This window comes from Pelophylax lessonae (genome assembly GCF_965119305.1).
Source record: "Pelophylax lessonae genome assembly, chromosome: 4".
NCBI lineage: Eukaryota > Metazoa > Chordata > Amphibia > Anura > Ranidae > Pelophylax > Pelophylax lessonae.
In genome coordinates, this window is record NC_138771.1 from 193,058,374 (window position 1) to 193,079,430 (window position 21,057).

The 21,057-nt window shown below is 48.9% G+C and overlaps 1 protein-coding gene across 3 annotated transcripts in view; it reads left to right on the forward strand.

The window, feature by feature from the left end:
- Positions 1-21,057, forward strand: part of PUS7 (pseudouridine synthase 7) — a 238,722-nt gene that overhangs the window by 50,174 nt on the left and 167,491 nt on the right. For all 3 annotated transcript variants that reach the window (XM_082254435.1, XM_082254433.1, XM_082254434.1), the window contains exons 3-4: positions 15,511-15,595; positions 15,673-15,774. In XM_082254435.1, coding sequence (XP_082110561.1) covers positions 15,511-15,595; positions 15,673-15,774 — 187 coding nt within the window. The remainder of the gene's footprint in view (positions 1-15,510; positions 15,596-15,672; positions 15,775-21,057) is intronic.

Here is a 21,057-nt window from a genome sequence, read left to right on the forward strand (position 1 = left end):
CTTGTCGAATCAGCAAGAACTCATGGCAGTACTAAAGGCCTTGGAGTTCTTTCGGATGGTCATAAAAGGAAGTCATCTGCAGATTCGATCCGACAACTACGGTGGCATACCTCAACAAACAGGGAGGTACACGAAGTCAGACTACAGTCCATAGCCCAGAAAATTTTTCTGGGCTGAACTGAATCTTGCCTCCATTTGTTATTCATCTGAAAGGGATGCAGAATGGTCAGCAGACCATCTCAGCCACCACCAGGTATATCAGGACAATTGGTCCCTCAACCCAGAGGAATTTGCAAACATTGCAGCCAGGTGGGGCCTTCCAGAAGTGGACCTATTTGCAACTCAGACGAACAGCAAAACAGAGATACTTTTCCCTAAACCAATGGGATCAGTCCTTAGGGGTTGATGCCTTTGCAAACCCCTGGATTTTCAGTCTCTGCTATGCCTTCCCTCCAGTCAGGTTAATCCCAGAGGTCCTCTGGAAGTTCATCCAGGAGGACGCAGATCTGATTCTGATAGCACCCTTTTGGCCCAAAAGACCATGGTTCACACGCCTTCAAGCCCTAACCTCCGGGCCTCCCATAGTCTTGCCCTGGAGACAGGACCTGTTGATGCAGGGTCCGGTAACCCATCCATACGTCATATCCCTGCACCGAACAGCTTGGTATCTGAAGAGCAGATACTAAGCTCCCAAGGATTCTGACAAGGTAATCATAACCTTGATCAATTGTCATAAACCTATCACAAGAAATATATATTCCAAAATATGGAGACAGTTTCACTTTTGGATGGCTGAAAATCACAGGCCATTTCCAGATGTACCATCTATTTTGAAATTTTTTTCAGGAGGGCATCGTGCCCGGACAAAGCCGACAGTGGTAAAAACGTGTCCAGCTTGGAATTTATCTTTTGATCCTTCAGGCTTTCGTAACAACCCCTTTTGTAACCCTTGAAGGACTTATCTGAAAAACTACTCACTCTAAAAACCTTATTTCTAGTTGCAGTAACGTCAGCCAGAAGAGTTATGCCTCGTACACACGGTCAGATAATCGTACGAAAAAACTCGCTTTCGACCTGGTTGCACGATAATCTGATCGTTAGTACACAGCTTTCGACAGCCGATCACAACAGTTCGTCCAACAAAATCCGAAGGGACAAACAGGAAAACTTCTGTCGTACGATAGCCCCGCGAACGACAATCGTGTAATTAGTACACTATGCGTCCGCTAAAAATCGTTCGACAAACACCGCGCATGATCGGAAATAGCGAAATAACTATAAGCTTCCAAGACGTGGCTACGCATTCTGGTTGCTTTCACACAATCGTACGGCAGAAATCATATGGTTAGTACACATGGTTGCATTCGACATTTTGTAGCATGCTACTTTACTCGAACGATATGTCGTACGATTATCTGACCGTGTGTACGAGGCATTAGTGACTTACAGGCCCTCTCAATAAGAGAGCCTTGTCTTATGTTTTTTGAAGATAGAATTGTGTAAAACAGACCCAGGATTTTTACCCAAGGTAGCTACCTCCTTCCATAGGACACAGGATGTTGTACTACCTACCTTTTTGTAGTTCTCCAAGTAATGAAAGGGAGAAGAATTTTAGAAGAGCTCTTCTGGCGTACCTGTAGGTGACTAAAACTTCCAGGAGGTGTGATACTTTTATTTGTGCTTTTTTTTTTCTGGTTCATATAGGGGGGAAAAAGCTTCTAAAGCCACCTTAGCTAGGTGGATAAAGCAGACTATTACAGAAGCCTATAGAATAAAGAATGTGGCGCCACCTTTCATCAATGCACATTTTACAAGAGCCTTGTCCACGTCTTGGGCCGAAAGGGCCGGTGCCTCACCAAACCAAATCTGTAAGGCAGCTACCTGGTCTAACTTTTCGACCTTTTGTTAGACATTATCGCCTGGACCTCCTCTCTTCTCAGGAACAGGCATTTGGTCGAAAGGTGCTCCAGGCAGTAGTCCCTCCCTAGACTGGTAAGTTTCTTGCTCATCGTCTCATGGGCTGTCCTGGAAGACGATTCTGAGAAAAGCAGAGTTGTACTTACTGGTAACTCCTTTTCTAGTAGTCTTCCAGGACAGCCGGATTCCCACCCGGTTTGTCTTGTATTATGTATAATGTATGGTGTGTGTGTGTGTGTGTGTGTATGTATGTATGTATGTATGTATGTATGTATGTATGTATGTATGTTTTACAGGATGTCCTACGGTACTGAAGGTGAGGACTAAGGGACCGCCTTTCATTTAAATTTTGGAATGTGTTTCCTGTCCTGGGGGAGGAGCCCTAAGGTCTCATGGGCTGTCCTGGAAGACTACTAGAAAAGGAGTTACCAGTAAGTATATCTCTGCTTTTCGTGCCATCCGGCGCCATCTTGTGTGTGGCAATGCGATTGTTCCGAGCACATGTCGGCGGCCATCTTGCCCAAGCCTCCCATTAGTTTAGATTTAGGCATCCATTTTCCCTTGGCCTGCAGCCTGGCTCAGACATCACTTCCTCCTTTTTCACAGGATAGTCTGAAGGAGCTGGTAACACTTTGTGGGGTTCTGTCCTGCTGTTATTTTTCCTGCCTTATTTTCCTGTTCAGTTTTGTCCCTGTGGGGGTTCTGTATATTAGTCTTATAGCGGTGTGCTGGGGAGGGCTCTGCAGCGCACTTAAAGGGCCAGGTTAAAAAAAAAAAAGCACTTTACTTTTCTGCTATGGAATCCCAGGACAGCAAATTCCCGCCAGCCTTGGTGGGGGATTCAAAGTCATCTGCATCCTCTAACCAGACTGATTTGGCTGCTATTGTGGCAACTTTGGTGTCAAAAATGGATGTGCTGATGTCTGAACTTGCTGTTAGGAAAAGGCCTAGGATTTCCTTTTCTTCTGATTCGGAGTGTGACATGGTTGCTGTAGGTAGCGTGGCTCTTTCAGGGTCTCGCTCTTCTCAGGACCCGCAAGAGTCTGAGGGGGAGGCGGAGGTCGCAGGGGTGGATGACCCCCCCCCCCCCCCGGGGTCACCCGAGGAACGCGCAGCTATGGATGAGTTGATCCTAGCAGTGAAGGAAACGCTACATTTGGAGGATGAGCCCACTCCTCCAGGCGTTGTGTCCTCTTTTGGAACACACAGGACCCGCAAGACGGCGCAGGTTTTTCCTTGCCCCGCGGAATTTCACCATAAGGTGACTGAGCTATGGCGTAATTTAAAACACACCTTCCCGGTGCCTAAGAAGTTTCAGCTTCTCTACCCTTTTGCGGCCACTACGGCTGTGCGCTGGTGTGTGACTCCTCAAGTGGACCACACGGTGGCCAGGTTGAACAAGTCTACCCTGTTGCCCACTGAGGACTCCCTGGTGTTTCGGGATCTTACTGATAGGAGACTGGAGTCTCTTGCCCGTCATGCCTATACGGTGGCGGGTTCCATGCTCAAGCCGATTTTTTGCCTCCGTGATGGTGGCTCAGGCTGTGGCGGATTGGACCACGGTGCTCAAACGCATTCTCGTGGCCGACTCTGCCCCTGCCACTACTGTGGCCATGGGGAAGAAGATTCATCGTGGGGTCATGTATTTGTGCGATGCGGCTCTGAATGAGGCCCCATCGGCAATACGCCTGTCCAGTGTCGCTGTGGTTAACCGTCGATTGATCTGGTTGAAGTGCTGGTCGGCTGACCAGAAGTCCACGAAGACGGTGGCTGACATCCCCTATGCGGGGTCTTACCTTTTTGGGGAATCCTTGGACGAATTGGTTAAGGGTGTCGCGGGGGGTAAGAGCACTTTGCTCCCCCAGAATCCCAAGGGCAAGTCTTTCTGCGGTAAGCGGGGCCCATCCTTTAAACCTACTCAAGGGTCCTTTCGTGCCTTCAGGGCGCAGGACAAGGGAAAACCCTTCAAGGGCCAAGGTAATCAGAAAAAGCCCTGGTTTGGCAAACAAAAATCTGGCCAGGCCGGCACGGCGGCTCAGTCCGCCTCTGCCTGAAGGGGCGCCCTCACCCGTTACAGGGGTGGGGGGACGCTTGCGCGGTTTCCTACAACCTTGGCTGCTCCAAATCCCGGACAGGTGGGTTCAGGAAATCATTCGGTCAGGATACAAGATCGAATTTCTTTCACGGCCGACAAACAGATTCTTTCCCTCAAATCTTCATTTGACCCCAGGGCGGTTACAGGATCTGCATCAGGCGGTGCAGGATCTTCTCGCTCAGGGGGTGATTGTCCCGGTGCCTCATCGGGACAGGTTTCGGGGTTTCTATTCGAATCTGTTCACTGTGCCCAGAAAGGAGGGCAAGGTGCGTCCGATTCTGGACTTAAAAGCGCTGAACCGCTTTGTGCGCGTCCAAAAGTTTTGCATGGAGTCACTCCGTTCGGTGGTGGCCTCCCTGAATCCGGGAGAGTTCCTGGCTTCCATAGACCTGAAGGATGCGTATCTGCACATCCCCATTTTCAAGGGTCATCAGAGGTACCTCCGATTCGCCATCGCGGAGGATCATTACCAGTTTGTGGCTTTACCTTTCGGTCTCGCTTCGGCTCCAAGGGTCTTTACCACAGTCTTGGCTCCTGTTGCGGGCACAGGGCATCGCGGTCTTGGGATACCTGGACGATCTCCTGTTAAGATAGAGTTCCAGTCAGGACCTGCTGCGCGATCTGTCCACTACGGTCCAGGCGCTTCAAGAGTTCTGTTGGACGATCAACATTCAGAAGTCGACCTTGTCGCCTTCGGTTCATCTCCAGTATCTGGGAATGGTTCTGGACTCTGCTCAAGCAAAGGTGTTCTTGCCGGAGGACAAGCTCCGGACTCTGCAGACCGAGGTCAGGTCCCTCAGGGACAACGAATCCTCGTCACTCAGGACCTGTATGCGGTCCCTGGGGTTGATGGTCTCAGCCTTCGAGGCGATACCATTTGCCCAGTTTCACACGAGATCTCTCCAAGCGGAGATCCTCGCCAGGTGGGACAGTCTGCCTCAGTCCTTGGACCTGAGGGTGTCTCTGAGTCCCCAGACCAGAATGGATCTCTTGTGGTGGCTTCAGTCCCCGGCGGTGTCGGACGGAAAATCCTTCCGGCCAATTCTGTGGACGGTAGTGACCACGGATGCCAGCCTGTCGGGCTGGGGTGGCGTCCTGGGCAACCTGTCTGCCCAGGGCACCTGGTCGAAGGAGGAATCCTCCCTTCCGATAAACATTTTGGAATTGAGTGCAGATGGACAATGCCACTGCGGTGGCTTACATCAACCACCAAGAGGGGAACCAGGAGTGCCCGGGCGGCCCAGGAGGTAACCGATATTCTGTCTTGGGCCGAGACTCATGTCCCGGTGCTGTCGGCAGTTCACATTCCGGGTGTGGAGAACTGGCAGGCCGACTATCTGAGCCGCCAGACCTTGGACCAGGGGGAATGGTCCCTACACCCCGAGGTGTGTCAAATGCTGTGTGCGAAGTGGGGATCCCCGGATGTGGATCTGTTCGTGTCTCGGCTGAACCACAAGGTGAAAAGATTTGATTTGTGGCAAGAACGCGCGATCCTCTGGCAGATGCCTGGATCCGCTGGTGGTGCCCTGGCGTCAGTATCATCTGATATATGCCTTTCCTCTGATTCAGCTGTTGTCCAGGTTCCTTTGTAGGTTGGCCTCGGAACCATCACTGGTGATTCTGGTGGCACCAGACTGGCCTCACTGGTCTTGGTACGCGGACATCGTTCACCTGGCCGTAGAGCCTCCATGGCGGCTGCCAATGCGAGAAGATCTGCTGTCCCAGGGACCGATCTTCCATCCTGCTTTACAGTCGCTGGCTTTAACGGCCTGGCTGTTGAGAGCCAGGTCCTGAGAGACAGGGGTCTCTCCTCAGAGGTTATTCCTACTTTGATCAAGGCTAGAAAAGCCTCTTCTGGTAAGATTTATTACCGTATTTGGAAAGCTTATTTTGCCTGGTGTGAGTCCAGGGGTTTCTCTCCTCGTTCTTACTCGGTGTCGAGAGTGTTAGCTTTCCTCCAAACTGGGGTGGACCAGCGCCTTGCGCTGGCCACGATTAAAGGTCCGGTTTCTGCCCTGGCTGTTCTTTTCCAACGCCCTGTGGCGTCTCATTCCTTAATTCGCACCTTTATTCAAGGTGCGCGGCACTTGGCCCCTCCTAGGAAGGAGCCTTTGCCTCCATGGGACTTGAACTTGGTTCTGTCCGTGTTACAGAGTTCCCCGTTTGAAAACATCAGGGAAATCTCGTTGCCTAAGTTATCAAAAAAGGTGGCTTTTTTGGTGGCGATCACCTCTGCTCGCAGGGTGTCTGAGTTGGCGGCCTCGTCTTGCCGCTCACCTTACCTGGTGGTTCATAGGGATAAGGTGGTCTTGTGACCTAATCAGTCCTTCCTGCCAAAGGTGGTTTCGGAATTTCACCTAAATGAGGACATTGTTTTGCCTTCGCTTTGCGCGAATCCCAAGCATCCTAAGGAGGTTGCTTTGCATGCCTTGGATGTTGTCCGGGCGATCAGGGTCTACCTGTCGTCGACTGAATCCTTTCGGAAATCGGATTCTTTGTTTGTCCTTTCTGAGGGACCTCGGAAGGGTTTGGCTGCGTCTGCAGCAACCATTGCCAAATGGATCAGACAGACCATTATACAGGCCTATTCGTTGCCGGAACGGGTTCTTCCCTTCCCTGTCAAGGCGCACTCTACGAGGTTGATGAGTACGTCCTGGGCCTATCTGCATCAGGCCTCGGTGGCCCAGGTGTGCAAGGCTGCGACTTGGTCGTCGGCGTACACTTTCTCAAAATTCTACAAAATTGATGTTCTGGCATCAGGTGATGCATCCTTTGGCCGCAAAAGTTCTCTGTGCGGCTGTTCCATAGGAAACCCTGGTTTTTGTACTGGTTCCTCACTGTTGGGGTTATTCCCCTTGGTTATTTGTTTTCCTGGGTTGTTGCTCATGTTGAGCCTTTGTTTTTTGATACCCAGGAGGGTACCTTCTTGTACATTGTAAGGTTCCTTTCTCTGATGTGGGCACTACGTTGCCTACCTGGCGGTTGCGTTGCCCACCCCTCATGTCTACACTGCTTTGGGACATCCCCATAAGTGAAGACTGTGTGAATGGGCGGCGACTGTCGGAGGACATAAGAGAAAACTGAATTTTTGTGAAATCTTACCGTAAAATTCCTTTCTCTGAGTCCTCCGACAGTCGCCGCCCCCGCCCCTCTTTTTGGGGTCTTTGTTATACACTTTCACTGCTTTCGACCAAACTGTATTGGGTTGGCTATGCCTAGAAACTCCTGTGGAGATGAAGTCAATACCCATAAGTGAAGACTGTGTGAATGGGCGGCGACTGCCGGAGGACTCGGAGAGAGGAATTTTACGGTAAGATTTTACAAAAATTAATTTTTTTTTTTATGACACCAGGCGTAAGCAATCCTTATTGCCCGATGCCCCAGACATGCAATTCCTGGCAGCTGGTTTACAAAACCTGGCTTCTAGTTTTTTTAGCTGGCTCCTAGATTCAAAGCAAATTTGTCAAGCCCTGTTCTATGGCATAACCTGCTTCTACTGTATGAAGAACAAATTTGTTTGTCGTCATGTTCTGGCATTGGTTTATAAATTACGCTTGCCTGCCCGCCACCTGTAATCCATCATTGTTTCTTGGTGTTGGAGGCAGAAGGCTTAAAGTAGAAGTCCACCCTATCCCTAAAATCCCTGCATCTACAAACATCCACAATCTAACACGAACCTATCTAGCCCTGTAAAGAAGAAATCCTTATACATCCCTTTTTTTTAAAGCCGATCCCGCGCTGAGCTATTAGCCACGGGTTTGCTGTGTAGGCGGGTGCAGAGGACACAACAGAAGCCCCATAGTACGTCTATGGTTGACGTCCCTTCCCATTCATTTCTCAGCCGTTGTTGGCTGTGTCCTCTGCAGGGCTTCTGCCGCTGAATACCGGATCGGCTTCAAAAAAGGTATCTATACAGATTTTTTTTCTTTACAGGGCTAGATAGGTCAGTTTTAGATCGTCGAAGTCTGTAGATGCAGGGATTTTAGTGTTAGGGTGGCCTTACAGTTATAAGAATGAAGTCTTCCCTGTTTCGATTCTGAAGGACTAGCACTTTTTTGCTTCAGCTTGCTTTATTACCCCTTCTTTGCTGTCAAAAAGGTATTCTGCTTTGCTTCTTTTTTTGGCTGAGGAAAACCTGTCCTCCCATCTGCTGACCTGTTATTATTTTTATTATTATAATACAGGATTTATATAGCGCCAACAGTTTATGCAGCGCTTTTACATTATAAAAGGGAGACAAAACGGTTATAAAACAAGAGGGTTAAGAGGGCCCTGCTCAGAAGATCTTACAATCTAATAGGGTGGGGCAGGTGGTACAAAAGGTTTTAACTGTTGGGAATAAGCTGATGGAAGTGGTAAGATTAGTCGGAGGTGTGAAGGGATGAGTTTTCAGGGATCCCCTGTTGAGTATGGTTTCTCGATTCAGTTCAAAAAATGGCTTTCCTGTGAAGGGAATACTGCAAAGTTTGTTCTGAGGTAATGTCCTCCAACCATGCTTTCCGCCACAGAGCTCTTCTGGCCACATTAATCACGGCTGTGGCTTTTTCATTTCACTGCTTCAGCTGATGCATCAGCTAGAGTAGCTGCTGCCTTGGTCAGTGTTGAAATGGTTCTGAGCAGTTCCTCCCTAGATGTTCCTCCTTCCAAATTGTTTTGGAACTGATTCAGCCATAAGAGCGTACATGTTAATCGCATGGTTGAAATTTGCTGCTCTAGCTTCCATTTTTTTTTAGTAGGGTCTCTGCTCTCCTGTCCTGGTGTCCTAAAAAGAGAGGTCCATCTTGTTTGCTATTTTGAAAAGCAGCGCATCGACTTTAGGACACTTAGCCCATGTCTGTGTCGTCTTCCGAGAACGGATATCTGCGATTTACTGCAGGCGGTGTGAACCGTTTCCTTTCAGGTTTGTCCCAATCTTTGATTATATCCTTTTATGGTTTGGTGAACTGGGAAGGTTCTGGGTTTAAGTGCATAGTGATAGGTGAAGACAATGGTGAGTCCGATGTATTCTGGCATACCTTGGAGCTCTCCTCTCAAAGGATCTGCAGGGCAAGATGGTATAGTGTCCGACACGGTCAGCTTAAGTAAGCCTCAGACACCTGTCCCTTTTTCATAGCTTTTCCTGCCCCTGCTCCAGCCCCTCCCCCAACTGCCTTGTCAGTAGTATGGGTGGACATATGCCCGCTGATTGTGTGCTCTGTCCCCCATGCAGCTGCACATTTCTGGGCTTCAGGTGGTAGGAATAAATGGTTCCTGGTTAAAAAAAAAAAAAATGCATCCTCTGTGAAACTGGAAATAGTCACCTGCTGCCACCAATCAGAATGTACCTGGAAATGACGCAAGCGGAAGTGTCATACCACAAGTCCACCCATTCCACCTCCAAGATGGTGCCGGCCATAAGTGTGTCGCCAGAAGTGACCCAAAAGCCAGAAATGATGCGAAGCCACCATCTGGTCCACCCTGTGCTCCACAGCGAACACCGCAACCGGCAGCCAGTGCCTGGGGGATGAAAAGTGAGGGCACATTTTGCCCCTTAGCCTTGCAACAATGAGACATCCAGGGAGGCTATCCAGAGATGCCAGCAGCTGGGGGGATGGTTGCTTACCTGGGTGGGGGAGGGCAATGCAGGCTGAAGAAAGGAGTTCCCAGGGAAGGTACTGGTGTTGCCTGACCTCCCCAAGATGCCTGTGGAGACAGTTGGACAGGGAAGCCCTTGCAACTAGCACGGAGACCTGGATGAACATAAATTGCGTGTAGATCCTGTTGGTGCGGAGGAAACACAAGAACTGAGGCATGCAGGTATGTGTGAACTCTATATAATAGTGGTAGGAGGCCTATCTCTCAGATGCTGCCCTGGAAGACGACTTGAGAACATTTGCCTAACCGTTTTTTTTTTTTTTAACCAATCACACGGGACAAAGACTACAGGTGACTGGTTCTCTTTTATGCACATGGGAGTCTGTCATTGCAGCACAACCAGTTTGTGCTTGGAATGTGCACTGTATAGGCAGGTAACTGACTGTTATGGCAAAAGAGACATAGTATGTAGTACGTTTTCTATTAAAGGATAAGTTCACTTTTTTGATACACTCGTATTCTGCTCCTCCCTGAACAGAGCTGTAGGCCCCTGATGTTGCACCTGTTGTACCTCCTCATCAGTGTCACCTACCAGTGCCCATCACTGCAGCCTACCAGTACCCATTAGTGCAGCCTCATCAGCACACATCAGTGAAGGAGGAAAATTACCTGTTTGCTAAATGTTAGCACAAACTATGAAACATGTTTGTTTTTCAATATGTTCGATCTTTTTTCATTTGTTGACCAAAAAAAAAAACCCAGTGGTTATTAAATTCCACCAAAAGAAATCTATTTTTGTGATAAAAATTAAATTTGGGTACAGTGTTGCATGACCGCGCAATTGTCATTCAAGGTGCGACAGCGCTGAAAGCTGAAAATTGGCCTGGGCAGAAAGGGGGTGGAAGTGCCCAGTAGGCAAGTGGTTAAGGTGAACTTGGCCTTTAAAGTTTTACTAAACTCAAGTCCCTGCATTCATTATAGCTGGTCTCCCACAGAACATGGAAATGCAATAGTTTTAGTAAATATCTGCTAAAATGCCTTTTCTCTATCATTCATTGACAGACGCAGCTCCACATATTTCTTGACCATTGGGTTATGTTGCCCCCCTACAGGAGTAGAACACTAGGAAAAAGACAGGCAGGAAAAAGCTTTACCACGCCTATGGGGTAGTCCCTGCAGGCATACACCCACGCCTTCTGCTATTGGCTTCAGTTTGTTTCTGCCTAGTTGAGGAGTAGGACCTAGTTCCCTGCTGAGGCTTCGGTCTTAGCTGTTTTTTTTTTTTGTTTGTTTTTTTGGGGAACCTTTTTGTTAAACTTTGCTTTTTAGTTAGTTTTGTTTCCTGAGAGAACTACAAGCAACAGCCGGCTGGATTTCGGACTGATATGCTAGATCCTTAAGGTCTCCCAGCCCGGCCAGCGAGTATGCGCAGGTTCTAGTCCAGCACTAGGCCTCGCCACGACAGAGCCTCAATGGACAGGGGCTGGCCTGCGAGTGAAACACCTCGCAAAGGCGCATATGACCTGTGTCACCTTGAGTCGCAGCGTACCCCCCTGGCTTTCAGCATCCCCACCCCGGGTGAAGAAGTAGTCTGTTCGGAGTGGTGCACACCTGATGCTGTTGGTATGGTGAGTAAGTGTCCCCCCATTTCTCTGGCGATCTCGGGGTGGACGTGGGCCCCTCCCTGGGAACGTCGGACCCCTGGCCTTTCGGTGATACCAGGCCCCTCTTAGGCTTTCCTCCCCCCACAAGCAGGTTCCTACCTCTGGGGCGAATGTATTATGGCTGCTGCAGCGTTTTGGGAGGGAGGTGTTTATCGTGGTGGGGACCCCCCAATGCCACTGTCCAATGACCCCCCCCCTGGGGGGTCCTGGAGACCGAATAACACGCCGTGGGGGCCGCCATTTTGTTTCACTCTGCATCAATGAAAACATTTTCCCATTGAAATGCATGGGCGGACATATTTTATTAGTTCCCCCATAGGAATGCATGGTGCTGCCATTTTCTTGGAGTCCTCAATCGCTGGACAGCAGGGAGAACCTAGGGTGACTCTAGTACATGACCCAAGTATTTCCTGTGCCAGATCGTTTTTTCTCTCTGCACAGAACGTTTCTATATCCCTCCATATCATTTTGATGGTACGTTAATGGGGTCCCTGTAGTTTTCTCATTCACCCTGGGACTTGTGGTCCAGCGGTGTGGATCACGTTTTTTGCTTTTTTTTTTTTTTTTCTTAAAGTGACAATGTTTTTTTGTATTAAGTAAATATGGAGTTCTAGGACCAAATCTCACCCACAGACCCCCTCAGTGTGGTTGCGGGACCCTCCAGGTCGCAGCCCCTGTCTGCATTTACAGCAGTTTTGGAAAATTCACACATTCAGCTCTGTTGGGTGATTTGGCAATCACTGTAAGGACTCTGCAAGAGTTCGGCTGGACCATCAATTTTGCAAAATCAGCGCTGGTACCATACTCTAGACTGGTCTACCTGGGTCTGACTCTGGATTCCGCTGCTTCAAAGGTTTTTCTTCCGCCTGGACAAGCTGCAGAAGTTGCAGGGGGGGGGGGCGATTTGTTTGTTGTCCAGCAATCTGTCCTCTCTGCGGACTTGCTGAGAGTCTTAGGCCTCGTGGTGTCGACCTTCGAGGCGATCCCATTTGCTCAGTTTCACACCAGGTTATTCTAGAGAATAACTCTGGTCAAATGGAACAAAGATCCAAAGTTGTTGGATTCTATGATTTGGTTGAGTCACAACACAAAGACTGCTCTTCAATGGTGTCTTTGCTTGTTGTTGTTGCGCCAGGGCAAGTCTTTCTTTCCATTGTATTGGACAGTGGTCACCACGGACGCCAGCCTGTCCGACTGGGGAGGAAAGCTGGGGAAGCTGTGTGCCCAGGGGTCTTAGACAGTGGATGAGTCCAGACTACCGATCAATGTTCTGGAACTCAGGGCAATAAAGCTTTGCCTTTGTCACTGGACAAATCCTCTACAAGGTTGTCCAGTTGGGTTTCAATCAGACAATGCCATGGCCGTGGCTTACATCAATCCTCAAGGGGGCACCAAGAGTGTCCTAGCGGCCCGGGAGGTGGCCAAGATCTTGAAATAGTCAGAGAATTTTGTCCCGGCTCTCTCTGCGGTACATATCCCAGGTGTGGAAAACTGGCAGGTGGACTACCTGAGCCGTCAAGTGTTGGATCAAGGGGAATGGTCTCTATACCCGGAGGTGTTTCATCTCCTGTGTGCTCGGTGCGGGACACCCGATGTCAACCTGTTGGCCTTTTGGCTCTACAAGAAGGTTTTTAGCCAGGTCACGGGATCCCCTAGCTAATGCCGTAAATGCACTGGTGGCTCCTTGGGGTCATTATTGGCTGATCTATGCGTTTCCACCTCTGAAACTCCTGCTGAGACTTCTCTGCAGAATAGAGGCGGAGGGAATTCCAGACATTCTGGTGGCTCCAGACTGGCCTCACCGACCTTGGTACGTAGATCTGCTAAGATGGGTTGCTGATGCTTCTTGGAGACTTCCTCTCAGGGAAGATCTATTGTCTCGAGCCGATCTTCAATCCTGCTCTACAGTTGCTGGCTTTAACGGCGTGGCTGTTGAAAGCCAGGTGTTGAAGCATAGGGGTCTTTATGATTCAGTGACTCCTACACTGTTGAAGGCCAGGAAGTCTACTTCCAGGAAGATCTATCATCGTACGTGGAAATCGTACATTTCATGGTGTGAATCCATGAAGGTGCATCCTCGAGCTTTTTTGGTGGCTAGGATCTTAGCTTTCCTTCAAAGAGGTGTCGAATAGTAGTTGGCCTTGGCTACTATTAAAGGCCAAATGTCAGCCTTGGCTGTGTTTTTCCAACGTCCTTTAGCCTTGCATGCCTTGATTCTCACTCTTTTAATCCAAGGGGTCTGTCATGTGGCCCCTCTGAGTTGATCCCCGTCATCTCTGTGGGATCTGAATTTGGTATTGTCTGTTCTTCAAAAACCTCCTTTTGAGAACATTAGGGAAATTCCTCTGCTTACCTTGTCTCAGAAGGTTGCCTTTTTGGTGGCTATTACTTCTGCTCGCAGGGTATCAGAATTGGCTGCACTTTCCTGTCGATCGCCTTATTTGGTGGTCCGCAGAGATAAAGTGGAACTTCTGTGGTTTCTGGTTTCCATTTAAATGAAGACATTGTGCTGCCTTCAAACAAAAAACACAAAAAAGGGCGCATTTTTTGTTTGCAGTACTGTTGTACTGTCCCAGTCCTTTAGGGCAGCAAGACCATAGCCATCTGAGACGCCTTTTTGTAAAGCTTTGTGGGAAGAGCGGTCGGGGAGCCTCGTCTTCTGAGCGCAGGAGAAAGGTGTGTCTTTCACCCTATTTTGTTTGGATTGTGCTGCCTTATGTCCTAAGCCCAAGCTTCCTAAGGAAATTGCTTTGCATTCTTTTGATGTGGTTTGGGTAATTAGGGTTTTCCTGGCGGTTACTGAATCTATCAGGAAAACAGATTTTCTTTTTGTCCTTATGGAAGGACCTAGAAAGGGATTGGCTGCAGCGACCATTTCTAGGTGGATCAGGCAGAAGGATCAGGCTTATTCACTGAAGTGTCAGGTTCCACTTTTTCCTGTGAACGCGCATTCTACCAGGGCACTGAGTGCTTCTTGGGCTTTTCGCCATCAGTTTGCAAGGCGGTAACTTGGTCGTCTATGCACACGTTTGCAAAATTTTATAAAGTAGTACTGGCATCCTCGGATGCTTCTTTTGGCTGCAAAGTTTTGCAGGCTGCTATTTGAAAGAGACTTGGTCTCTTTGAGGGTGTTTGTCCAGGTGAGCTCCTGTTCCTGGTTGAGCTCTATATTCTCCGGTTGGCTAAAGTTTTTTAGCCTTGTTGGCAATTATGATCTTTTTCTGCGTTTGTTTCCCACACCTTGTGCAAATACTGGTTTGGGACGTCCCAATGGTCAAGAATTATATGGAGCTGTGTCTGTCAATGAACGATGGAGAACTGGATTTTTGTCTTACTGTAAAATCCTTTTCTCTGCAGTTCATTGAAAGACGCAGCACCCGCCCCTCTATCTTGAGTGGGTTGGGGTTTTTTCCTCTAAACACTGCTTGCAACTAAACTGAAGCCTGTAGCAGTGTGTGTGGGTGTATGCCTGCAGGGACGGCCCCATAGGCGTGGTAAAACTTTTTCCTGCCTAGTGTTCTACTCATGTAGGGGGCAGCATAACCCAATGGTCAAAAATTATATGGAGCTGCGTTTGTCAATGAACTTCAGCGAAAAGGATTTTACGGTAAGACAAAAATCCAGTTTTCCCATCAGCAGTATATAGCAGTCTGGTTAACTGGTTAAAGCTTGTAGGAAGAGTTTTCTGAGTGTCCTCTGAGACTGCAAGACCCCTGACATTCTATTTGGCTAATTGGCCCGGTGCTGATCACATACACTCCCAAAAAAAAAACCTAGCAATACACACCAAACTTGGCATGTGCAACCTAAATCCATAGACTGTTATCAGGAAATTATCAGGGGTCAGTGGAAGGAGTGGAGGATCAGAGAAGACTGGATCAAACAGCCTTTTTACCCAATGTGAAGGATTAACCCCTTGGGTTCCAGAGTGAGCATAACAAGAATGCTTTACTGGATATGCAGACTGATTTTACGGTTGTGGGATTAGTAACACTTTTAAGGTTTCTAGTTTCACTTTATTACAGAACACATTGCCTTCGTGCTAAACTTTTAGTGCTGTTACATTTATGCAGATGCAGGCCCTGTATTTCTTTAACAGGTTTTCTTTCTGTCTTCAGCAGAGAAGCTAATTGCTGAACTGTTTGAAGGAATTGCATACGGAGTTAAATTAAAATTGTTAACAGAAATCCTGCTCAGATTCACAAAGTACACTTTTTATTATGAATAAAAAAAATAGAATTTTGTTTTTCTTCTTCTTAGGTATTCCGACTTTGTTGTCCATGAAATAGGAAAGGATGGAAAGATCATATATTTAAATGACTTGTCAGTCCCAGCAGATGATGAGGTAAATATATGTAAAATACTTAAAATAATTATTTATTTACTATGTTTATATTTTAATGATACACTGCTTCATCATAGGATCCATCAGAGGAGATATTCACTGTTCTTTCAGCTGAAGATAAAAAGCGTTTAGAAGAACTTCAGCTCTATAAAAATAAGGAAACCAATGTTGCTATTGAGGTAATATCTACAACTTTTTTTTCTTGGTTTCACTGGAAACTTTTTGTAAGGATAAGTGTACTTTATGTAAACTTAATGTTATTGACCTAGAGGCACCAGGTTCTACAGTGTACAGTACATCAGTGTTCTTTTGCATTTAAAGTGGTTGTAAAGGCTTAAGATTATTTTTTTTTATTATTTTGTTTTAACCTTAAAGAATTCTATATATTTTGGTTAAAAAAATGCCCGTGGTCAGGATCCCCCCAGCTTCCCTAAATACTGAACTGAACCCGATATTGATCCATCACTGTGCTTGAGAGCAGCTGCTCTCTCTGCTCACAGAGGCAGCAGCAAGAGCTGCTCCATCAGTTTGTGGACACCGACAGCACAGCATTGGATCAAGACCACCAGAGTTCCCCCCCATAGCAAATGGCTACTTTAACAAAAAAATAAAATAAAGTTTAATATCACTTTAAATTCTTCTTTTCACAGGCCAGCATGTAGGGAAGCAAGCAAGCCCACCTAAAAAATTAAATTTCTCTTTCGTTCGTTGACTGACAGAGCTTCTGCTATTCTTAACCATTGGGTTATACTGCCCCCTACAGGAGCAGGCCACTAAGCAGAAAAAAATTCTGGCTACACCCATGGGCTGTCCTAGGGGGTATACTCCCTCTCTCTGCTATAGCCACTCCTTTTTTTTTTTGTTTTCTTTTTTTTTTTTTTTTTTTTTTTTTCTGCCAAGTCAGGGGTAAGGCCCTAGTTCCTTGCTGGGATCTTTGGTCCTGGCAAAAACTTTTTTTAGGTGGAAATTTTTTTTTCCTCCTGGATTTATCCTGAGATCTACAATCAACTGCTGGAGTGGGTGATATGCTGGATAATCAAGATCTGGACGGGTGCTGGCCCTGCCAAGGTAGATGTCCCGCGAGGTCACATACGACCTGGCCTGAGCCTTATCTCCATCATTTCTCCTGGCCGACAGCCCCCTATTTTTATAGAGTGGAGTATCTGTCCTGGTTCCTGTTATGCTGAGTAGCTTTTCCCCTGGAGAGTTTTGGGGTGGACGTGGGCCCCTCCATGGGAAGGTTGGACCCCCGGGTTCCCCTCCTTCCTGGCACCCCCCCCACTACCCCTCCACTATTGCGGGGTCTGTATGGGTGGTCTGGACACCCCCTGGGGCGTGGGCCGGACGCTAAGCTGGCGATGGGGGTGCGCCGCCGACGACCAGATGATCGGCTGTGCGGGGGGGGGGTGATATACCCGGTGGGGGATCCTGCCAGGACCCCCGATCCTGCCTTGTGCCTGTCCTGTGTCTAGGGATACCTCCCGGGTCCCCGCAAGCCTTGTGGTGCCGCCACTTTCTTGTAGCTCCTAGGCTACAATGCACGGCTGCCATTTTACGGTGGTTTGCCATTCAAAACAGCGGCAGCCATGACAGTTGAGACTGAGGGGGGCGTATTCGGCAGTGGGAGTTGTGACTCCTGGATATTTTTCACTTCCTGATGGAATACATGCAGTGCAGATTCTCCTGGTGACTAGCGGTGCCTGGTTCTGCGGGTGGTGAGTCTGGTGGGGTCCTCGCCCTCTCTGCTAAGGGTCGATTGGTGCTTGAAGCTGGCGACCAGTTGGTGCTGCCAGCGCGGTGAAGGTGTCTCTTAGCAGTGTTTTTACACTTATTCTGTGGGTCCCCCTGCTGGCTAATGAAGTCTTGGAGCACCTCTCCCCACCTGATCCCCTCTCTGAGGCTGCAGGGCCCTCTAGGTCCCGACCATCCATCCATGCAATGACGGCGGTCCTGGAGTCCCTTGTGTCCCGGGTGGGTGTGGTTTTCGGGCAACAGGCTAGCAAAAACCACCCCCCGCCTTCCCCTCATCAGATCCTAAATCTGATTCAGCTGCCGTGGATGTGGGTCACCTTGATGGGTCTGCAAACATGCGCCCAGAATACTTTTTTTTTTTTATAGTGAGGAGAATTCCTCCATGTCTGCAACCGCGCACAACAAGGCGCTGGTTGACACACTGATTGTATTTGTGCGTGAGCCTCTAAACATTAGACGCAACTGCGACATGTGCAGGTTCCCTTGGCACTCACAAACCATCCAGAGCGGCAAAGGGGTTTCGCTTTCCCCGCCTATTTTGACAAAATTGTTGCAAAAGAGTGAGTACGACCGAAGCATCCCATTAGAGTCCCTGAGCAGTTTGCTAGGAAATACCCCCATGAAGAGTCCCAGGAGGAGGCTGTGGCCCTCATTATGTTCACCCTGGCTGGCTCGGCATTGAGGCCGCGTTTACCATTGCCTTGGTGTTGCAAACTCTAAGTGGGCTAAGCTTTTGTGCCGTGACCTGGAGGGAGAACAGCTTCCACCTACCTTTGCATCTTTGGATGCGGCTCCCTTAGTGGCTCGGCTCTCTGTTTCTGCCTAACATGCTGGTCTGTGGACCAGACTTCTTAAAAAAAAAAAAAAAAAAAAAGCCCTGGCTGTTCTTCCTTTTCAAGGAGATCGCCTGTTTGGAGCTACCCTGGATGACATCATTAAAGGTCTCACAAGGGTGAAGAGTACCTTTCTTCCCCAGGCTACTAAGGGCAAGGACCCTTATCGCAGACGTGGGTCCTCCTTTTCAGCTCATAGTTTTTTCGTCCCTCAGGATCGACTGACAAGGGATCGAAGCCTTTCAGGGCCTCCTCTTATGGATCCAAGCGAACTTGGTCTGGCAAGTCAAGAGCGGGCTTCTCCAGGCCCACAGACAAGTGCACCTTAATCTGTATCTGGTGTGGGGGGACTTCTTCGCTTGCTCCTGGCCCCGTGGACTTCCCTGGTACATGACAAGTGGGTCCACAAAGTCATACAATCTGGATACGAGATCGAGTTTCATGCTCACCGTCTGGAAAGGTTCTTTACTTCCAAAGTGTGACTGTCCCCAGTCTGCTTACAGGCCCTCTTTGGGGCGGTGCAAGATCTTTTGCTTCAAGGGGTGATTGTTCCAATTGCGGAATGTTTTTCAGGGGTTTTTACTCAACCTGTTTACAGTTTCCAGGAAGGAGGGCAAGGTGCATCCAATCCTGGACCTCAAGGTGCTGAACTGCTTTGTGCGGGGGCAGAAGTTCAGGATGGAGTCCATTCGCACAGTGGTGGCTTCCCTACATCAGGGGGGATTTTCTTGCCTCCATAGACATCGAAGATGCCTACCTTCACATTCCAATATGCTGGCCTCCAACGCTTCCCCCACTTTGCAGTGGGAGAGAAACATTATCAGTTTGTGGCGTTACCAAATGATCTTGCCTCCACTCCCCAGGTCTTCGCTACATTGTTGGCCCCGGTAGTGCCATTGTTACGCCAGCGGTGGGATTATGGTATTAGGATATTTATACAATCTCCTTCTGCGAGCAGAGTCTTCTGCTGCACTGGTGGAAAACCTGGAGATCACCATACGAACTCTGAATCTTCAGAAGTCAGCCTTGGTCCCTTCTACGAAACTAGGCTATCTGGGGCTGACTCCGGACTCTGCCTTAGCCAGAGTATTTTTTCCTCCGGCAAACTTCAGACACTGCAGGTTGCACTTCGCCCCCTGCTGACCAGCAGATGGTCGTCCTTCCAGACTTGTACGCGGGTACTGGGCCTGACTGTGTCAACCTTTAAGGCGGTCCGGTTTGCGCAGTTCCACGCAGGGTCCCTTCAATGGGAGATCCTCCTCACATTGGTCGGGAATCCGCAGTCTCTGGACAACCAAATCCAGCTGAGTCGGGGTACAAGAGTCCCTGATTTGGTGGCTTTGTTTCCCGGCGCTCCGGCAGGGCAGAATCCTTCCTACCCTTGTATTGGACAGTGGTCACCACGGATGCCAGCCTGTCAAGGTAGGAAGGTGTCCTCAGCAGAAGTTTTGCTCAGGGGGTCTGGACCCTGGAAGAATCCAGACTCCCGCTCAATGTCCTCAGTTACGTGCGATCAGGCTGTGCCTGGAACATTGGATGGATCATCTACAAGGCTGTCCAGTGCGCATTCAATCAGGCAATGCCACGGCTATGGCTTATGTCAATCTCCAAGGGAGCACAAGAAGTGCCCTGGCGGCTCTGGAGTTAGCTGGCATTCTCAGCTGGGCAGAATGTGTTTTTCATTCCAGCCCTCCCTTACATTCGCTTTCTTGGAGTGGAACATTGGCAGGAGGATTACCTCAGTTGTCAGGCGTTAGACCAGGGGGAATGGTCTCTTCATCCGAAGTGTTTCCTTAGTTGTGTCTCCAGTGGGGCATCCCCGAGGTGGATCCGTTGGCATCTCGGCTCAACAGTAAGGTACATAGGTTTGTGGTTCGGTCATGGGATCCTCTGGCGGATGCCACAGACGCGCTGGTGGCCCAGTGGGGTCAGTATCATCTGGCTTACTCCTTCACTTTCAAGCTTCTGCTAAGATTTCTACAGGCTCAAGGCAGAAGGGATTCCGGTCATTTATTGGCCCAGCCGAGCCTGGTACGCTAACCTGGTGCGACTGGTTGCCGACGTCTCCTTGGAGGCTTCCTCTCAGGGAGGTCCTGCTGTCCCAAGTCGAGCCTTGAGTACTATCAAGGGCCAGGTGTCGGCCTTGGCAGTTTTCTCCCAACGAGCCTTGGCAACATCTCTGGTGTGTACCTCTCTTCAGGGTGTTCGGCACTTGGTTCCTCCAGAGTGGTTTCCTTTGACGCCTTGGGACCTCATTTTGGTTCTTTTCGGTTCCCCAGAAGTCTCCTTTTGAGAACCTTTGGGAGTTTCCCCTGCTTATGCTGTCCGCGACGATGGCCTTTTTGGTGGCTATCACCTCTGTGATTCCCAGGGATAAGGTGGGGCTTCCCTCCTGTCCGTCATTCCTTCCTAAGGTGGTCTTTGATTTTTATTTGAATATAGACCTTGTTGCCTTCCCTGTGTCCTAGGCCTAAACATCCGAATGGATTGCCTTGGAAGTGATCCGGGCAATTAAGGGTGTACCTGGCAGATATGGAGTCTTTCAGGAAATCAGACTCTGTATTTGTGTTTTAGGAATGGGCCTCGTAAGGATTTGTCTGCTTCCTCTGCGATCATTTTTAGATGGCTCAGAGAGACGGGGGTTCAGGCCCATTCCATCAGGGGTCAGATTCCTCCTTTCCCTGTCAAGGCGCACTCTTAGTCCCTCCTGGGCCTTCCGTCACCAGTTGTCAGTGATGCAAGTTTGCAAGGTGGCCACCTGGTCGTCTGTGCACATTTTTACAAAGTTTATAAAGTGGATGCGTTGGCATCTCTGGATGCTTCCCTTGGCCACAAGGTTTTGCAGGCTGCTGTTTAAGAGGACCAGATCCTCTTTGA